The following is a 14729-nucleotide window of genomic DNA, read 5'->3' as shown; positions in this document are numbered from 1 at the left end:
GTCTGCTCACCTAAGCTACTGTAACGCACATAACTCACAAGAAATTAAACTTTGTCACAATGATTGATCTCTTGACAGAAATTGCTGGTAAGAAATGGTCATGTACCGTGATGCAACCAAAATATGAATTGCCACATGTAACTGACTATTCTGTCATTCTATCCAAAAGGATATGTCATAGTTTATTAGGGATGATGTATTTTAAATTCAATGACTTTTGTTGTTTACTTATAATGCATAGAGAAGGCATATGTCTAAGGCCAATCATAAATTGGAAGTTTGTTTCATAGAATGGGGAGGGAAAAGGACAGGTGGGGAAGAATAAGCAATTTTTACTGCTTTATGATTGATGACAGGACAAGTTGGCACATTAGGATACATAGACCTGAACTCGTATATATCAGCATATGCAGAAGTAATTTCAGAAGATATAGCTCCACTATTCAGTTCCGTCTTCGGCTTTGCCAGTTACAGATGTATTATTAATTAATCTATCACGAAAGAGCAAACAAAATGGAAAGAACAACAGTGATGAAGACCTTTCATGGGAACCTGATTTCTCCCAAGTCTCCTGCTCTGAGAGATAGAGATGCTTCTTTCTCTTCTTATCTGAGGCCCGATGAGGCAATTGGTTGCCAACGACATCTCACCATCGGCCTTGGTGGATGTAGAGCTCTTGATGATTCTGAGCTCAGTATATTCGATGCCCACAAGTACTTCAACGAAGCGACCAACAATGACACGCAAAAGGTAGGCATTAGCAACAACAATAGAGTATCTCCACTGGTTCATTTGAATGTCGAACACAATCCAGAGCAGGGTGATATTATTACAGAGCCCAGACGATACTCCTCTGCTTCATCTTTTGATGGCTATTCTAACATCAGGAATTACAGGGCTCGTTCTTTCCATGCTGCAACTCCAACAGCCTCTTCAGAAGCTAGTTGGAATAGCCAAACTGGTTTGCTCTCTCACCCTCCAGGAGCTATTTCAGTCTCTATGAGGAATCCTCCTCATCCCACTGATCCCAACAGGAAGTTCAGAGATTCATTGTGCAAACCAATATGGCTTTTTCGAAGAAAATGTCCTTGCTCCGGTAAGAAATCCGTAGAAGTGAAGGAAAATACATTAGAACACAAAACTCAAGTGCCCCAAACAATACCGCCGCCACCGCCACGTTTATCACACAGCCAAATGACCAGAGATTCTCTGAACCTCAAAAGGCATGACCTTGATGGCTCCAATCTCGAAACCCCAATAGACAAGTTTACAATGAATATGGAGAAGGTCACAGCAGCAGCTAATAATCCTGAAACCCAAAAGATTCCAATTCCCATCATACGCAGCAGCAACTGGGTCGACCAAAGACCATTGGATCAGGAAATGATCGTCGCCAAGTCTCAGAGGTACCAATCAGCTGGAACTCGAGTTCCTGCAATTTTGCAGCCTCAAAGATTTCTTGCCTCCGCCAGACCCTTCACTGATGGCTTCACTTTCCCTGTATTGAAACCACAGTCAGAAATGCCCGCCACAGAACTACAGAACGTGAATGAGGTCGATGAAGATCCACCACGGGAATCCTTGGAAGTTTTCCGACCCGCAGACATCGAACTCGACTCTGTTTCACGAAAGGCCGACGACAGAGGCCGCCAGAATTTCCCATTCCCCCCAAGCCCCAAGTCCCCCGAATCATCGATGACGACGTAGCAAGCGACGCAAGCTCCGATCTATTCGAAATAGAGAGCTTCTCCACCCAAACCACATCGACATGCCCTATCATGTATCGGCGAAGAGACTCCCCCGACGATGTTACCAGCTTCGACGTAAAACGATCAGGCACCAACAACCACCACGGCTACTTGTGCGGCAGGCGAAGCATGGATTCAACAACACCCACAATAACCGAGTGCTACGAGCCGAGCGAGGCCAGCATCGACTGGAGCGTGACGACAGCAGAAGGTTTCGACAGAGCAAGCGCCGTCAACTTCTCGGCGAGCGCATCAGAAATAGCGGACGACGCAAGCATCGTGCACGGCGGTGGGGAACTTCACACGGCAGAGAAATGGAAACGGAAAGGGTCATCGGGAAACGGGATGTCGCTGCTGAGCTGTCGGAGCGAGAAGGCGGTGAGCGTAGGGCCAAAGCCGATGAAGGCTGTGAAGGCAGGAGAGGGACAGAAATGGGCCACCAAGTGTATAGCGTCGTCGAGGCATGAGCATGTGAGTAGTAGGGTCGGCACTGTAAATAACGCACCGCATGGAAGCTCTCACACAGCTCGCGTGTCTCTTCCCTACGCAACATAGCCATTTGATAGATGGGGTCATATTGCGATCTGCTTCTTGTCTGCAGCGAAATGCAGTGCATTGTTATGGCTCTCGCTTGCAGACACATCCATTTCAATAATTGTGTAACTCTCGTTCCATTATTTGCTTCTCATGATAATTCGCTTATTTCGGTGTTCACTTCATCGTGTCAATAAATTCAGACTACAATGTTGCGAGTAACTGGAACCTGAGTTTTGACTTCTGTGCTCTCGCGTGAAATTTGATACAAGACTACAAGGTTACACTATTCGTAATACAAGCGCTTCGGCGTTTGTTCTGGTAATTTGCTTATTTCTAATGGGTATTTACAGTTCATGCCATCGACTGGGACACTAGAATTACCAGCCGTGACAGAAATATAATAAAAAAAAATTTTAAACTCCCTTACCATCATTTACCTAAATAAAAGAGTTAAAATAATAAGTATTTGATTAATATTAAAGGCAAATTACAAAGTAATAAAGTTTACAAGGTTAAAATAAACTAAAAATTATCTAAAAACTTTAAGAACTATGAGTGTAAAAAATTTCAGTATTTGAACATTGTTGTTTAGATCCTTCTTTGTGACTTTTTTTATAATGGTTTAGTTGAGATGGTTGTTTTTACAGAATCAAAAACTCATTCGCAAAATATTAAAAACTCAATATGCACGGTCCGCAAGATTTATGACACGGCCTTTCTATTCATAATGTATTCCATTGTTAATAGCAAATCTATGCCTCTGAGACATTTGTAAATAATGTTCATGATTTTATGAGATTCAAGAGATGTTGAAGTTATGATTTTTTGTATCACAACGGTTAAAGCTGTGGTTTCAAGCTTTAAAGGACTCAAAATCCCATACTTATTTGATCAAGTTATTTGAACTAACTTTATTGTTAAATCATTTATTAGGTCTTCCTCTGTAGTTATTGAACCCATTTCATGTCATAGTTATTATAAGCTACGTTTCAGTTTTAATCTAAACATTTCATATTGTATAATATGAGATGGTATTTTTTTTTTTGGGCTATAAATAAGATGGTATTTAGAATGATTGGTTTCCATTATGGAAACATGGGTTAATATTTATAGATTAACAGATGCTCGGAATTGCATGACTTGGGCGTTAGATAAATTCAATATCTTAGACAATAGATTTTCTGCACAAACATTACCGTAAGTCTTGTCACTCGTGCTTGGCAAAAAATAAATAAATAAATAAATAAAAGTCTTGTCACTCGTGTGTTGTGTCTCTCAGCTTATGTGCCAATCAGGCAATCACCGATTTAATTTAGGCATGCGAGTGACGTGATAGGATAAGAAATTTAAGCATTTACTAACACGAGCAGGGGACTTCATCTGAACGAATGCACCTGAGCGAGATCTCATGAAGATCTTATTATTATCCGATTAGCCTCCCGTTATTATTTGATTTCACTTCTTTTTTACTTGAGCAGCGAGATTCAACTTTTGCCAATCATGCAATACGTAACTGTCAAAGCAGCCATATCAATCACAAGATTTAAATCGTTAGGTTTGGTAGCTAAGCTAAGTTAATTCAAATACCTCACATCATAAAATAACAATTATCCAATTTAATTAAATAATTATACAAAATTTTATTATGTAATATTTAAAAAATATTTAATCTTAAATTTTTGAAAAGACAGTATATGTAAGGAATGTTTTGATTATAATTTTTTTTAAATTTTTTAAAACAATATATTTTAAAATTCAATAATTATAATTGAATTATTAAAATATTTATTGAATAAATGGACTTTGGTTACCCACCCAATCTATATGACAACTAATAAGAAGCAAAACATAAAGAAAAAGAAAAAGGATCATGCTCTTCCCCCCTTTATCCAATTGGGCATCATATAGTGATTGCATAAAGATTTAATTTGACTTTCTTAAATACAAATGTGTGTGGATAATACAATTTGTAAAAATAATTGCTTATTTTATTAATTTTAATATGAGATATATTTATATAAGAGAAAATGATTTATCAAAATCTATCAATTAATAAAATCAAGATCTATCAAAGATATATTAGAAAAAAATAGTTATAAATACCCTAACTATATAAAATAATATACACAATCAAAAATCTAACATTACCCTATATTACCCTCCACAAGTTGGAGAATGTAAATCATGTAAAGTTGCCCATATTAAACTAATATATAACCTCAATCACCAAGGTAATTTTGGGATTAACTCAAATGAATTACCGTATCATATAAAATCTTTAATCAAAATAATAAAAGTGAAACCCCAAGTCTTATAACGTTGAAAGCACATCTAACATCCATTTCTTAAACATAAATTAGAGTATAAGATGAGGAGGCATGGGGTACCAATATTTGTATAAAACATCTGAAATTGGGTTGAAAATAGAAATTTAACACAAAAAGGAGAGGTGCATCACGGCATGTTGCACACGCACCATAGCCTCCCTTCTTTATGCCATGTATTACAGCGCATTGCACAGAACAACAACTTTATTTCTATCAATTTAACAACAATAGGGATGAACTTCTATTACACCCCATTTCTTCTATCAATATTCAATTGAAGTGATCTAGATGTTTAAAGAAAACTATTTTAAAGCTATAATTAATGACATTGGTTTCACTTACAAATCATTTATTAATTAAAAGTTAGATACTCATTGCAAACTCACTTATTTTCACAATTAAACTACAACTAAGGTGTCCAATTTCACCAATGAGTGCCAAGAGCTCATATTTACCTTTGAACCATACTTAATGAATTGTTGTGCAGTACACCATAGCATTCACAATACACAAATATCACATATTTGATACTTAAACCTTTGATACAAAAAACAAGAGGGGATCAATTTCACATTAAATGCAAATATACTCCTTTACAATCAATTTCATCATCACTATCTTACTTGTAATAGTATTTTATCCCTGCCTAGATACACCAACTATGATACATACAACCTAGAGTTGAAAATACATCATGTAGCTCGAATCAACTAATAGTGCAAGTAAGTCAAAATATGAGATTTTCTAGTTGGCAACTATCAATTCAAAATACACATAGTTAAATTACTAAGGGTCTATAGTTAGGATTATCAGATCCTAAGCCTCTAGCGCTTTCCTTTAATCTTGACCTGGGCTAACTCCGGTAAATATTAAAGAGAGAGGTATGGATATGACTACTTAATAACTAAGTTTAATCAAACGTATACAAATACATGTGAATCAACTGTAGCAATATAAGTGGCATAAACATTAGTTTCATGTATTTTGCAATTATTTCATGATCAACCGCAGCCATAAATATATCAACCACATGACCTATAAGATCTCACAACATGCAAGGTCACAATAAGAACAACCATATGCCCATGTCAATTATATGCATGATCAATTCTATCCTTATACCTTCCCAATACCTTAGACATAAAACTGTGGGCTATTTAGGGTTTGTTCATGTGATAAGACTATCAAAGTCATCTAATTGTGAGAAGCTATCCAACTAAAATTACTACATTTATAGTTCACAATTTCCCCCAAACCACACATTATTGCATGTTGTGGCCCTAAGCTAGTCTTATCATATAATAGGTAGAGATTAGTTAGGTTCGAGTCTCTCGTTAAACAAGTGAAATAATTCATTGTAAGACAAATGAGACAATATATATAAAAAGGCAAGTCATCAAGCTTCAAATTATGGGTACACCACATGAATTTAAAAACTCTACTCCTTTTCCCAGTCAAACTCTCGCCTTATATGATCATGTAATGCAACATATACATAATAACACATAGCATGGACAAATCTCAATCATTATATTCTTGCAAGTAATATTCACATATTATACTCATAGCCTGTGATTCCTCATGCAACAATAACACACTATTCAAAGATTAGCATAATCACGTTCATTATGTTACAATCACATTGTTTGTTTCATGCTATACTTGTATTTCACTTCCTTAGAAGCATCCCTTTATTTTCAAAACAATTCACAAACATCTATAATTAATTAAACAAATAAAACATAAACTAGATTCTTCACAGTTACCTTAAACTTTAATATGTCAAAAGTTTATCTCTCAATGCAAATACTTTCAAAGCTCTTCTACCTTAAACTTGAAGAGGTCAAATGTTTACCTATTAATATGAGTACTTTCACAGGTAATGCAACACATACTTAACATGTAGTATGCACAAATCTCAGTCATTGTATTCTTGCAAGTAATATTCACATACAATACTCATAGCCTATAATTTCTTATGCATCAATAACACATTATTTAAAGATTCATAATCATATTCATTATGTCACAATCACATTATTTGTTTCATGAATACTTGTATTTCACTTCCTTAAATACATCTCTTTGTTTTCAAAACAATTCATAAACTACTATAATCAACTAAACAAGCAAGCCATAAACTAAATTTTCTTTATTTAACTTAAAGTTTGAAAGGTCAAATATTTATCCCTCAATATAAGTAAAGCTCTTTTCAAATTTGAATGGTTTCAATAGGTTGTCAATCTACAATTTATCACACCCATAATCATTAATTCTATCATTAATGAAATTACATCCCTTTTCTAAGTTTGTCAAAAGATGAAGAAGAAATGAGAAGGCTTAGAAAACTTACTAGGATAGATTGGAGGCTTCAAATCATTCTCAAATCTTCATAAACCTAAGCCCTAGTAGGGCTCTAGATGTTCTCCTTTTCTTTCTTGCTTAACCTTTCTTTCTCTTGTTGTTTTTTAATATGAGTTGCAACACATGTAGGATGGTACAGAGAGCATCCTTCGCCCAATTTGTGCCACATGACATGAGGGATGGTACAAAGAGGGATCCTTTATATTTTCTCCCATTTTTAGGCTTAGTTGGCCTAATTTTTCCGTGGACTAGATTCTAAAGTTGTAACCATAACCAAATGAGTCCAGTAGTCCCCTCTAACGGTCCTCAAATCTAATCATACTTTTTAATTACCTTTATTAGACTTAGTTAATTAGGGAGTTGATTTTTAAGATGTTACAAATTACACATGCCCAACTTGAACAAGAGATCATTAGAAAGACCAACTTTAAGAGGCTTGGTATAGATGTTGGCAATGTGATCCTTAAAGCAAATAAGAAGTAAACGGATGATTCCAACTTAAAGCTTATCATAAATAAGACAACAATCCAACTCGATATACTTGGTACACTTATGAAAAGTAAGATTAAAGGCAATATGAAAAGCATATTGATTATCATAGAAAACCAATACAGGAGAAAGATGAGGGATATAAAGGTCTTGCAACAAAAATAGCAACCATTGCAACTCACAAGTCATATAATCAAGAGCTCAATATTTAGCCTCAGAAAAGGAACGAGAAATAATGGATTCTTTATTTAAGTTCCTGGGAACTAAAGCTTTGTCAAGAAAAACACAAAAGCAGTGATGGAGCTATAAGAATCAAGACAACCAGCCTAATTAAAGTTAAAGAAAGCCTTCAGTTTAAAATCATAATCAATAAGGAAAAATAAGCCCTTACTAAGAGAGGACTTGAGATAATGAAGAGAATGATAAACAACTTGCAGATGAGTAATCTGTGGATCAAACATAAACTGAGATAATTGTTAGATAGAAAAAACAATTTTAGGGTGAGTGATTGTGAAATAGAAGAGATAACCAACAAGACACATAAGCAAATAGACCATCAATAGGAGTACCATCATCTTTAAAGAGCTCGGTAGACTTTTTCATAAGGGTAGAAGCTAGTTTACAAGTAAGATAGTCACAATCATTAAGAATATCCAAGGTAAATTTGTATTGACAAACTGAAATTCCAAAAGAGTTACAAGCGATCTCCAAACTAAGAAAAAATAAAGCTGTCTTAAATCCTTAATTTTGAAAGAATAATCAAGAAAGCATTTTATAGAGGCAATTACAACAAAATCATCACCAGCTAAGATGATGTCATCAAGGTAGACAAGTAAAAATGTAAAGGAAGACTCTCTCTTCTTGACAAAGTAAGAGCAACCAACCTTAGATTAAGAGTAACCAAAAGAAGTGAGAGCAATAATGAGTTTAGTAAACCATTGATGGTTGGCTTGCTTGAGGTCATAAAGAGACTTTTGAAGCTTACAAATAATATTGGGGTATAAGGATGTAAAACCAGGAGGGAGAAACAAGTAAACATCTTTATTTAAATCCCTATACAAGAAAGCATTATTAACATCTAGCTGCTCTAATAGCCAAGAATTTACAGTTGTCAAAACTAAAACTAAACAAATGGTGGTTAGTTTAGCTATAAGTGAGAAAGTATCAAGGTAATTGGTAATCAATGCTTTCAATTTGTGTATAACCCTTAGTAACTAAATGGTCTTTATACTAATCAAGAGAATTGTCAACCTTAAAATTCCTTTTAAATGTCCATTTGCAACCAATTAGATGCTTGCTTATAGAGAGTGCAATCAAGTCTATGTATTGTTTTACTTAAGAATTGAAATTTCATCTTGTATAGCGTCCCTTCTTTTAGGAAATTTCACTACCTAATTATATATTTTGGACTTAAAAGAAGTAGAAATAGAGATAAAAAAGTGTTTATAAGAAGGAGAAAGATTAATATAAGAAAGCACAAAAGATAAAGGATATCAAGTACCTAGACTAAGGGAAGAGGTTGGAGTTGAGGTAGGAAGAAAGCAATAATAATCATACAAATAGGAAGGGGCTTTTTGAGGTCTAAGGGAGCGTTTTAGAGGTAAAGGAGGTGAGGATACGGAGGAAGAAATAGGATTAGGGTTGGATAAATTAGAAACAACACAAGGTCGGGAAAATCAAGAGGCCATATGGACTGTGGCATGGGCAAATTAAAGGTGAAAGAGGAGTCACAAGAAGAAGGTAAAGGAAATTTAGTTTCATAAATAATAACATGTCTAATAATAGAAATGGAACAAGAGTACAAGTTAAGAAGAAAAAAGCCTTTGGTGGTGCCATTTTGAAAGCCAAGAAAAGCATATCTCTATGATCAAATTTGGTACACTGAATAGTAGAGGTAGAAACATAACATAAAGAATCAAACACACAAAAATAAAAAAAATTAGGAAATTGTTGATATAGGACTTTATAAGGAGTTTGCCGCTTCAAAATGAGAGTGAGAAGATGATTAATGATAAACATAGCATGTAAAATAGCATAAGACCAATAATCCAATGGTAAATGACTTTGAAATAACAATGCCTTAGTAACATTCAAAATATGTTGATATTTGTTCAATAACACTATTTTGTTCAGGTGTTTTAACACAAATAGTTTGATGTAGAATCCAATTAGAATGAAAAAAAGAATGCATAAGAAATTCAAGGCCATTGTCGAAATAGATAATTTTGACATGAAAGGAAAATTGATTTTTGAAAAAAAGAATAAGACGCTCCAAATGGTTGCATGCTTCACATTTTTATGTCATCTTCATAACCCAAGTAAAAAAAGAGTAATCATCAGCTACAACTTTAAAATAACGATAACCATGAATAAAAATAGTGTTAAAAGGGCCTCAAATATCAATGTGTAACAATTCAAGAGGATAATTTGAATAAAAAATACTAACAAAAAAAATGACAATTTGCGTTGTTTAGCAAAATGGCAAACATCACAACTTTTATTCAAGTAATTTGTGAAAATAGTGACTCATTTATTAATTTCAATATGAGATATAATTATATAAGAAAAAAATTTATTAAGATCTATCAAAAAAATAAAATATCTATTAAAGATTTATTAGAAAATAAAATAGTAATAGAAAATAAAAAAATTATAACCACCCTAATTATATAAAATAATATAAACAATAAAAAATTCAATATTCTCCCATATTAGTGCGAGAGAGATAAATGTGAACGAAGACAACAGCATTATGTTTAAGCATGCACTGTTGATGGACCTAAGATATTTAGAGCTTTGATGTTATGACACCTGACAAGAGATGACTAAGATTACAATTAGGGAGAAGTAGATTATAAGTCAGCATCGAGGGAACAGAGAAAAAAATCAAATCAAAGACACATATATCCATTCGGTAATAAGTATTGTCATCCTAAATAATGCGTCACAACTCACAAGTATGAGCAAGTACAGCCAGAGTCCGCGGAGCTGACAAATTACCACAGAGAGTTTGGATTTAAAGCCAGAGCACGTAACAAACATATTGTCGAATCAAGAAGTAGCTGTAAATTTTTCTATGGCCAAACCATAATTGGCATATGGGTCCACTTCTCATCGTTTACATTTTTACAAAGCGAATGCAGATAATAATATATATCTCAATGAAGATCAGGAAAAAAAGAACGAAAAGATGCTTTCTTCTCTTTGTGCAGTTTCACCTCGAGTTAATGATATTCCCATTTTGTTCAAAGAAAAAACGAAAAGATAAGTATAATCAGAATATGTGAATCCAATTAGTCTAGTGTCTTATGGGTATTTCTTTTTAAACATTCCCATTTCGCTCCATTATTTATACAAACCTTGCTTGTTTTGAACTTGCGATTCTTTTTCGACTGGAGAACAGAGAACGGCAGCAATTTTGAGGGCTAATTCTTTTCCCTTTTTATGGATTGTTCGATAGTTGATCCGCAGATGCATGTGGCCCATGTTGTCTATTTTTTACATTGTATTAGGTTTAAACTGTTTGAGAATTGGGATATAAAAGGATACATGCCCATCAATTTTTTTGTTTTTTGGGCTAAGGATATATGCTCATCTGATATCCAAAAATAATGTATGATACCAACAGTTGCAATAAATGAACAATTCAACTCCTAGCTTGCTGGTGAGAGCATTTTGCTTTCCCATATCAAGTCACGAGTTCGACTTGGCAGTGAGAATTTTGTAACAGTTGCGATAAATGCGACATTTTAAAACTATATAAATATATTTAAAAAGAAAATCTATTTGATTCCTCTTTACAACGACGATTGTTCCCTTTTGACAAAAACATGGGCTGAGGGGTCAGAAATGCGAGTTGCTTTGCATTTTTGTTCATGAGGGCTGCACAGCAGGAACACTTTATCTTTCTTTTTTTTTTTTCAAAAAAAGAAGATAAAATACCATGAAATAAAAAAATTGTAGAAAAGCCTAAAAAAAACCTAGCATTGCATTTAGATGGGTGGATTTAAGTTCAAATTTTGAATTTAAAATGTCATTTAAAATCTCACATGTGAAATTCATAAATTCTAAATTTTTTGTTTGGATGATATAAAAAATTTTAAATTATAATAATTATATCTTTCATTTGGATCTAAAGTAAAATTTTAAATTTTAAATTTTATATTTGAATTTAAAAGAAATTTAGAAGACTAGTCAAAGTGAATGGTCTGAATGGCCAACTTTCACCTGGATTAGACAATCAAAGTTGATTAGGACTGTAGCACTAGCGACGATAGAGACGGGACAGTCAACTTTCACAGGATCGAGCCAACAACGACGACAAGGTCCGATCAGCTGACTTCTACTTGGACTAGATCGATAGGCGACCACTGAGACCAGATAACCACCTTCCATTAGGACCAAACTGACAGTGATTGGACGGTCGCCTTCCACCACCATCAAACCGATGGCGACCATGAGGACAAGATTGTCACCTTTCACTGGGATCGAACTGATGGCTACCATGTGGACCAAACAGCCAACCTCCGCCAAGACTAAAAGGCCAACTTTAATAGGGATTAGATGGAGGATGACAGCTGAGATAGGACGATCAACTTCCATAAGAACTGGATGGTTGACTTCTATTGAGACTAAACTTGTTGGGAGTCAACCATCGGGTCCTCATCATCACCATTGGTCTAATCACACTGGTCGCCATTAGTCTGATCTCAAGGAAGTCAGTCATTTGGTCCTTATCGATTTGATTTTGAAGGTAGTCGGCCATCTGGTTCCCATTGTCGCCATCGATTTAGTCTCAGTGAAAGTAGGTCATCCGATCCTAATGGTTGCCGTAGGTCCTGTCATTGTGAAAGTTGGTCGTCTGATCACTGTCATCGCTGTTGGTCTGGTCCGATCCCTATGGAAGTCAATCGGTCAATCCTAGTAGTCAACATCGATTTGGTCCATATGGAAATCAATCAGTCGGTCCTTGTTGTCACGATCTGTTCGGTCTCGATGGAAGTAGGCTGGCTAGTCCTTGTTGTCATTGTCGGTCCAGTCTCAAAGAAAGTCGACCATTTAATCTCCGCCATCATCATCAGTATGGTCCCGACGGAAATTAGCAATTCGGTCAAGGTCATCACTGTCACTCTGGTCCTAATAAAAGTTAGTTGTTTAGTCCCGATCAACGATAGCAGCTTATTTCTGTCAACTTTGGCCGTCCAGTCCTATTACCATTGGCAGGACGATCAAGCTTTTGTGGATTTGAGTCAAATTACAAAAAAGATTAAGTTATAATTTGAAATAATAAGGGTTTCAAAGGGAGTTCAAATTACAAAGAAATTGAGGTAGAATTTGGATTTAACCTAAATCCAAATTCATACATTTTTAATTATCTAAACAATGAATTTAAATCCAAATTCATATGTATTCAAATATAGCATAAATAAATAGTATTTTTAGAGCTAAGACAAATGAAGGCTTAACTAAAAAACAACATACTTTTTTCTAAAAGCTGCAAATCAAAATCACCTTCATTCATTATCCCCTTCACATTATCTCTCATGACAATTAGATCCTTAGCCTCATAAAACCTTGCATTTTAAAACACTTAACAGGAAGTTTATTTGATTATTAGAAAGGAATTGAATGATTTATAAAAAATAAAATGAACTAAAATAAATTTATAAAATAATACAGATAAAGCTAGCAAAACAAGCCAAACCTGTCAGGCCAACCCATTTAAGCCATAACTAGGATTGAGTTGTTGAATTGGAGGGTATAAATGAATTTAGACTTAAAAGGATTAGTCCTAATGGTCTTAGAAATAAAAGGGTAGCCCTTTTAAGCCTAATTATTCTTTTAAAAAAATTCAAGTAAAAATAAAAAAATCAAGTGTTTATCATACTTTAAATCTCTTATCAACAACAACAATCACTGTTGATGATGCATTTTATGTATATTTTAAATTTAAATAATTTGTTAAATAAATTTATTATTTTCTAATCTTATTTTATTTTATTAGTATTTAAGTGATATTTCTTCAATCCTTAATAAATTATAATGTAATTATCAACATAATTATATGAGTATGTATGATTTTTTTTATAGACAAGTCTAAACTAGAGAATTATTTGGGTAAATCAATACCAAGTCTCATAATTTAAAAGAATTAGATATTAAACTGGTGAAAGAACAATTAATATTGAGTTTCAATTTTTTCAAGAATAACTGTTGATATTCTTCTTAGTCTTTTGATAACTACCATGACTAATGAATTGGTTTTTAGTTTTGGTTCATATGTTTTGATAGAATATTAAAGTTCTCTTTTTTCAAATAATGTTAAGCTTATTATTTATATTCGTAATTGTTCGCACAATTTTAATAACGTTGCTATGATATTAAATTTGAATGTTTAAACTTTATAGATTTGTTGTGGATTTACTTAAATTTATTTTTAGATTTAATTTCATGTGTAATATCTTTTTTTTGTTGAAATTATAAGTGTATTTATTAGATTTTAAAATTAAAAAGAAAAATTTAAAATATTAGGCCCATGGCCCACAAGATCAAGCCTACAACCTTAAGAGTGAGGGTTGAGCTTTAAAATTAGGAGTTTTAAAATAATTTTAGACTTTTTAAATTAAATTATTTTATGTTATGACTGTTTAAGGATCAATCCTAATTGCCAACTCTAAATAAAGAAATGAAAATAATAAAAAAATTAAAACTACAAGACGATAGAGGGGTAGGAACACGGGTTGTGATGAATAAAGTCATCAATCCTCTGTTACCGAGACAAAAAAGCCATCGATCCCCATTCCTATCTTTTCATCGTTCCAAAACTCATTCTTCTACAATTTTCATCTATTTTAGTCTATTTTATTCACTATCAATGCATATTTTCTTTTCCATTTCATTCTAATAACTAAATAATATTAAATCTATTGTCATTATATTTTATAAGCAATTTCCTCTTTTGCATTGTTAACAATTGATATTAGGACAGGATTATGTTCCATTACATGATCATATTTTCCTTGTCATAATCTATTATTTCTTATAATAAATAATTAATAATAGTTAAATTCTTGATTTTTTTAAAATAAGTTATAAATATTAATTCATACCATTGCAAACAAAAAATTCAATTATAAATTAATACTTACATTTAGAATTTAAATGTATTATTTATAATTAAAATTTCTAAATTGATAATTTTGAATTTATATTTAAAATTTATTTTTAAAAAATTTTATGAAAAAATTAAACTATATTGTTTCCC

The 14729-nt window shown here is 33.3% G+C and overlaps 1 protein-coding gene across 1 annotated transcript; it reads left to right on the top strand.

Moving 5' to 3' along the window:
* The first annotated feature begins 461 nt into the window (after positions 1 to 461).
* LOC129288211 (protein PHYTOCHROME KINASE SUBSTRATE 4-like) lies at positions 462 to 2571 on the top strand. Its single transcript, XM_054924710.1, is given in 2 exon segments — positions 462 to 1677; positions 1680 to 2571. Coding segments are annotated over 2 exon segments (1788 nt in total). The 5' UTR covers positions 462 to 513; the 3' UTR covers positions 2304 to 2571.
* Positions 2572 to 14729: the final 12158 nt, after the last annotated feature.

This window comes from Prosopis cineraria, unplaced genomic scaffold (assembly GCF_029017545.1).
Source record: "Prosopis cineraria cultivar Desert tree isolate PC_DT_omini unplaced genomic scaffold, ASM2901754v1 PC1, whole genome shotgun sequence".
In the NCBI taxonomy this organism is placed as follows: domain Eukaryota; kingdom Viridiplantae; phylum Streptophyta; class Magnoliopsida; order Fabales; family Fabaceae; genus Prosopis; species Prosopis cineraria.
Note: the sequence above shows the minus strand (reverse complement) of the source record. Positions and strands in the feature narration are given on the sequence as shown.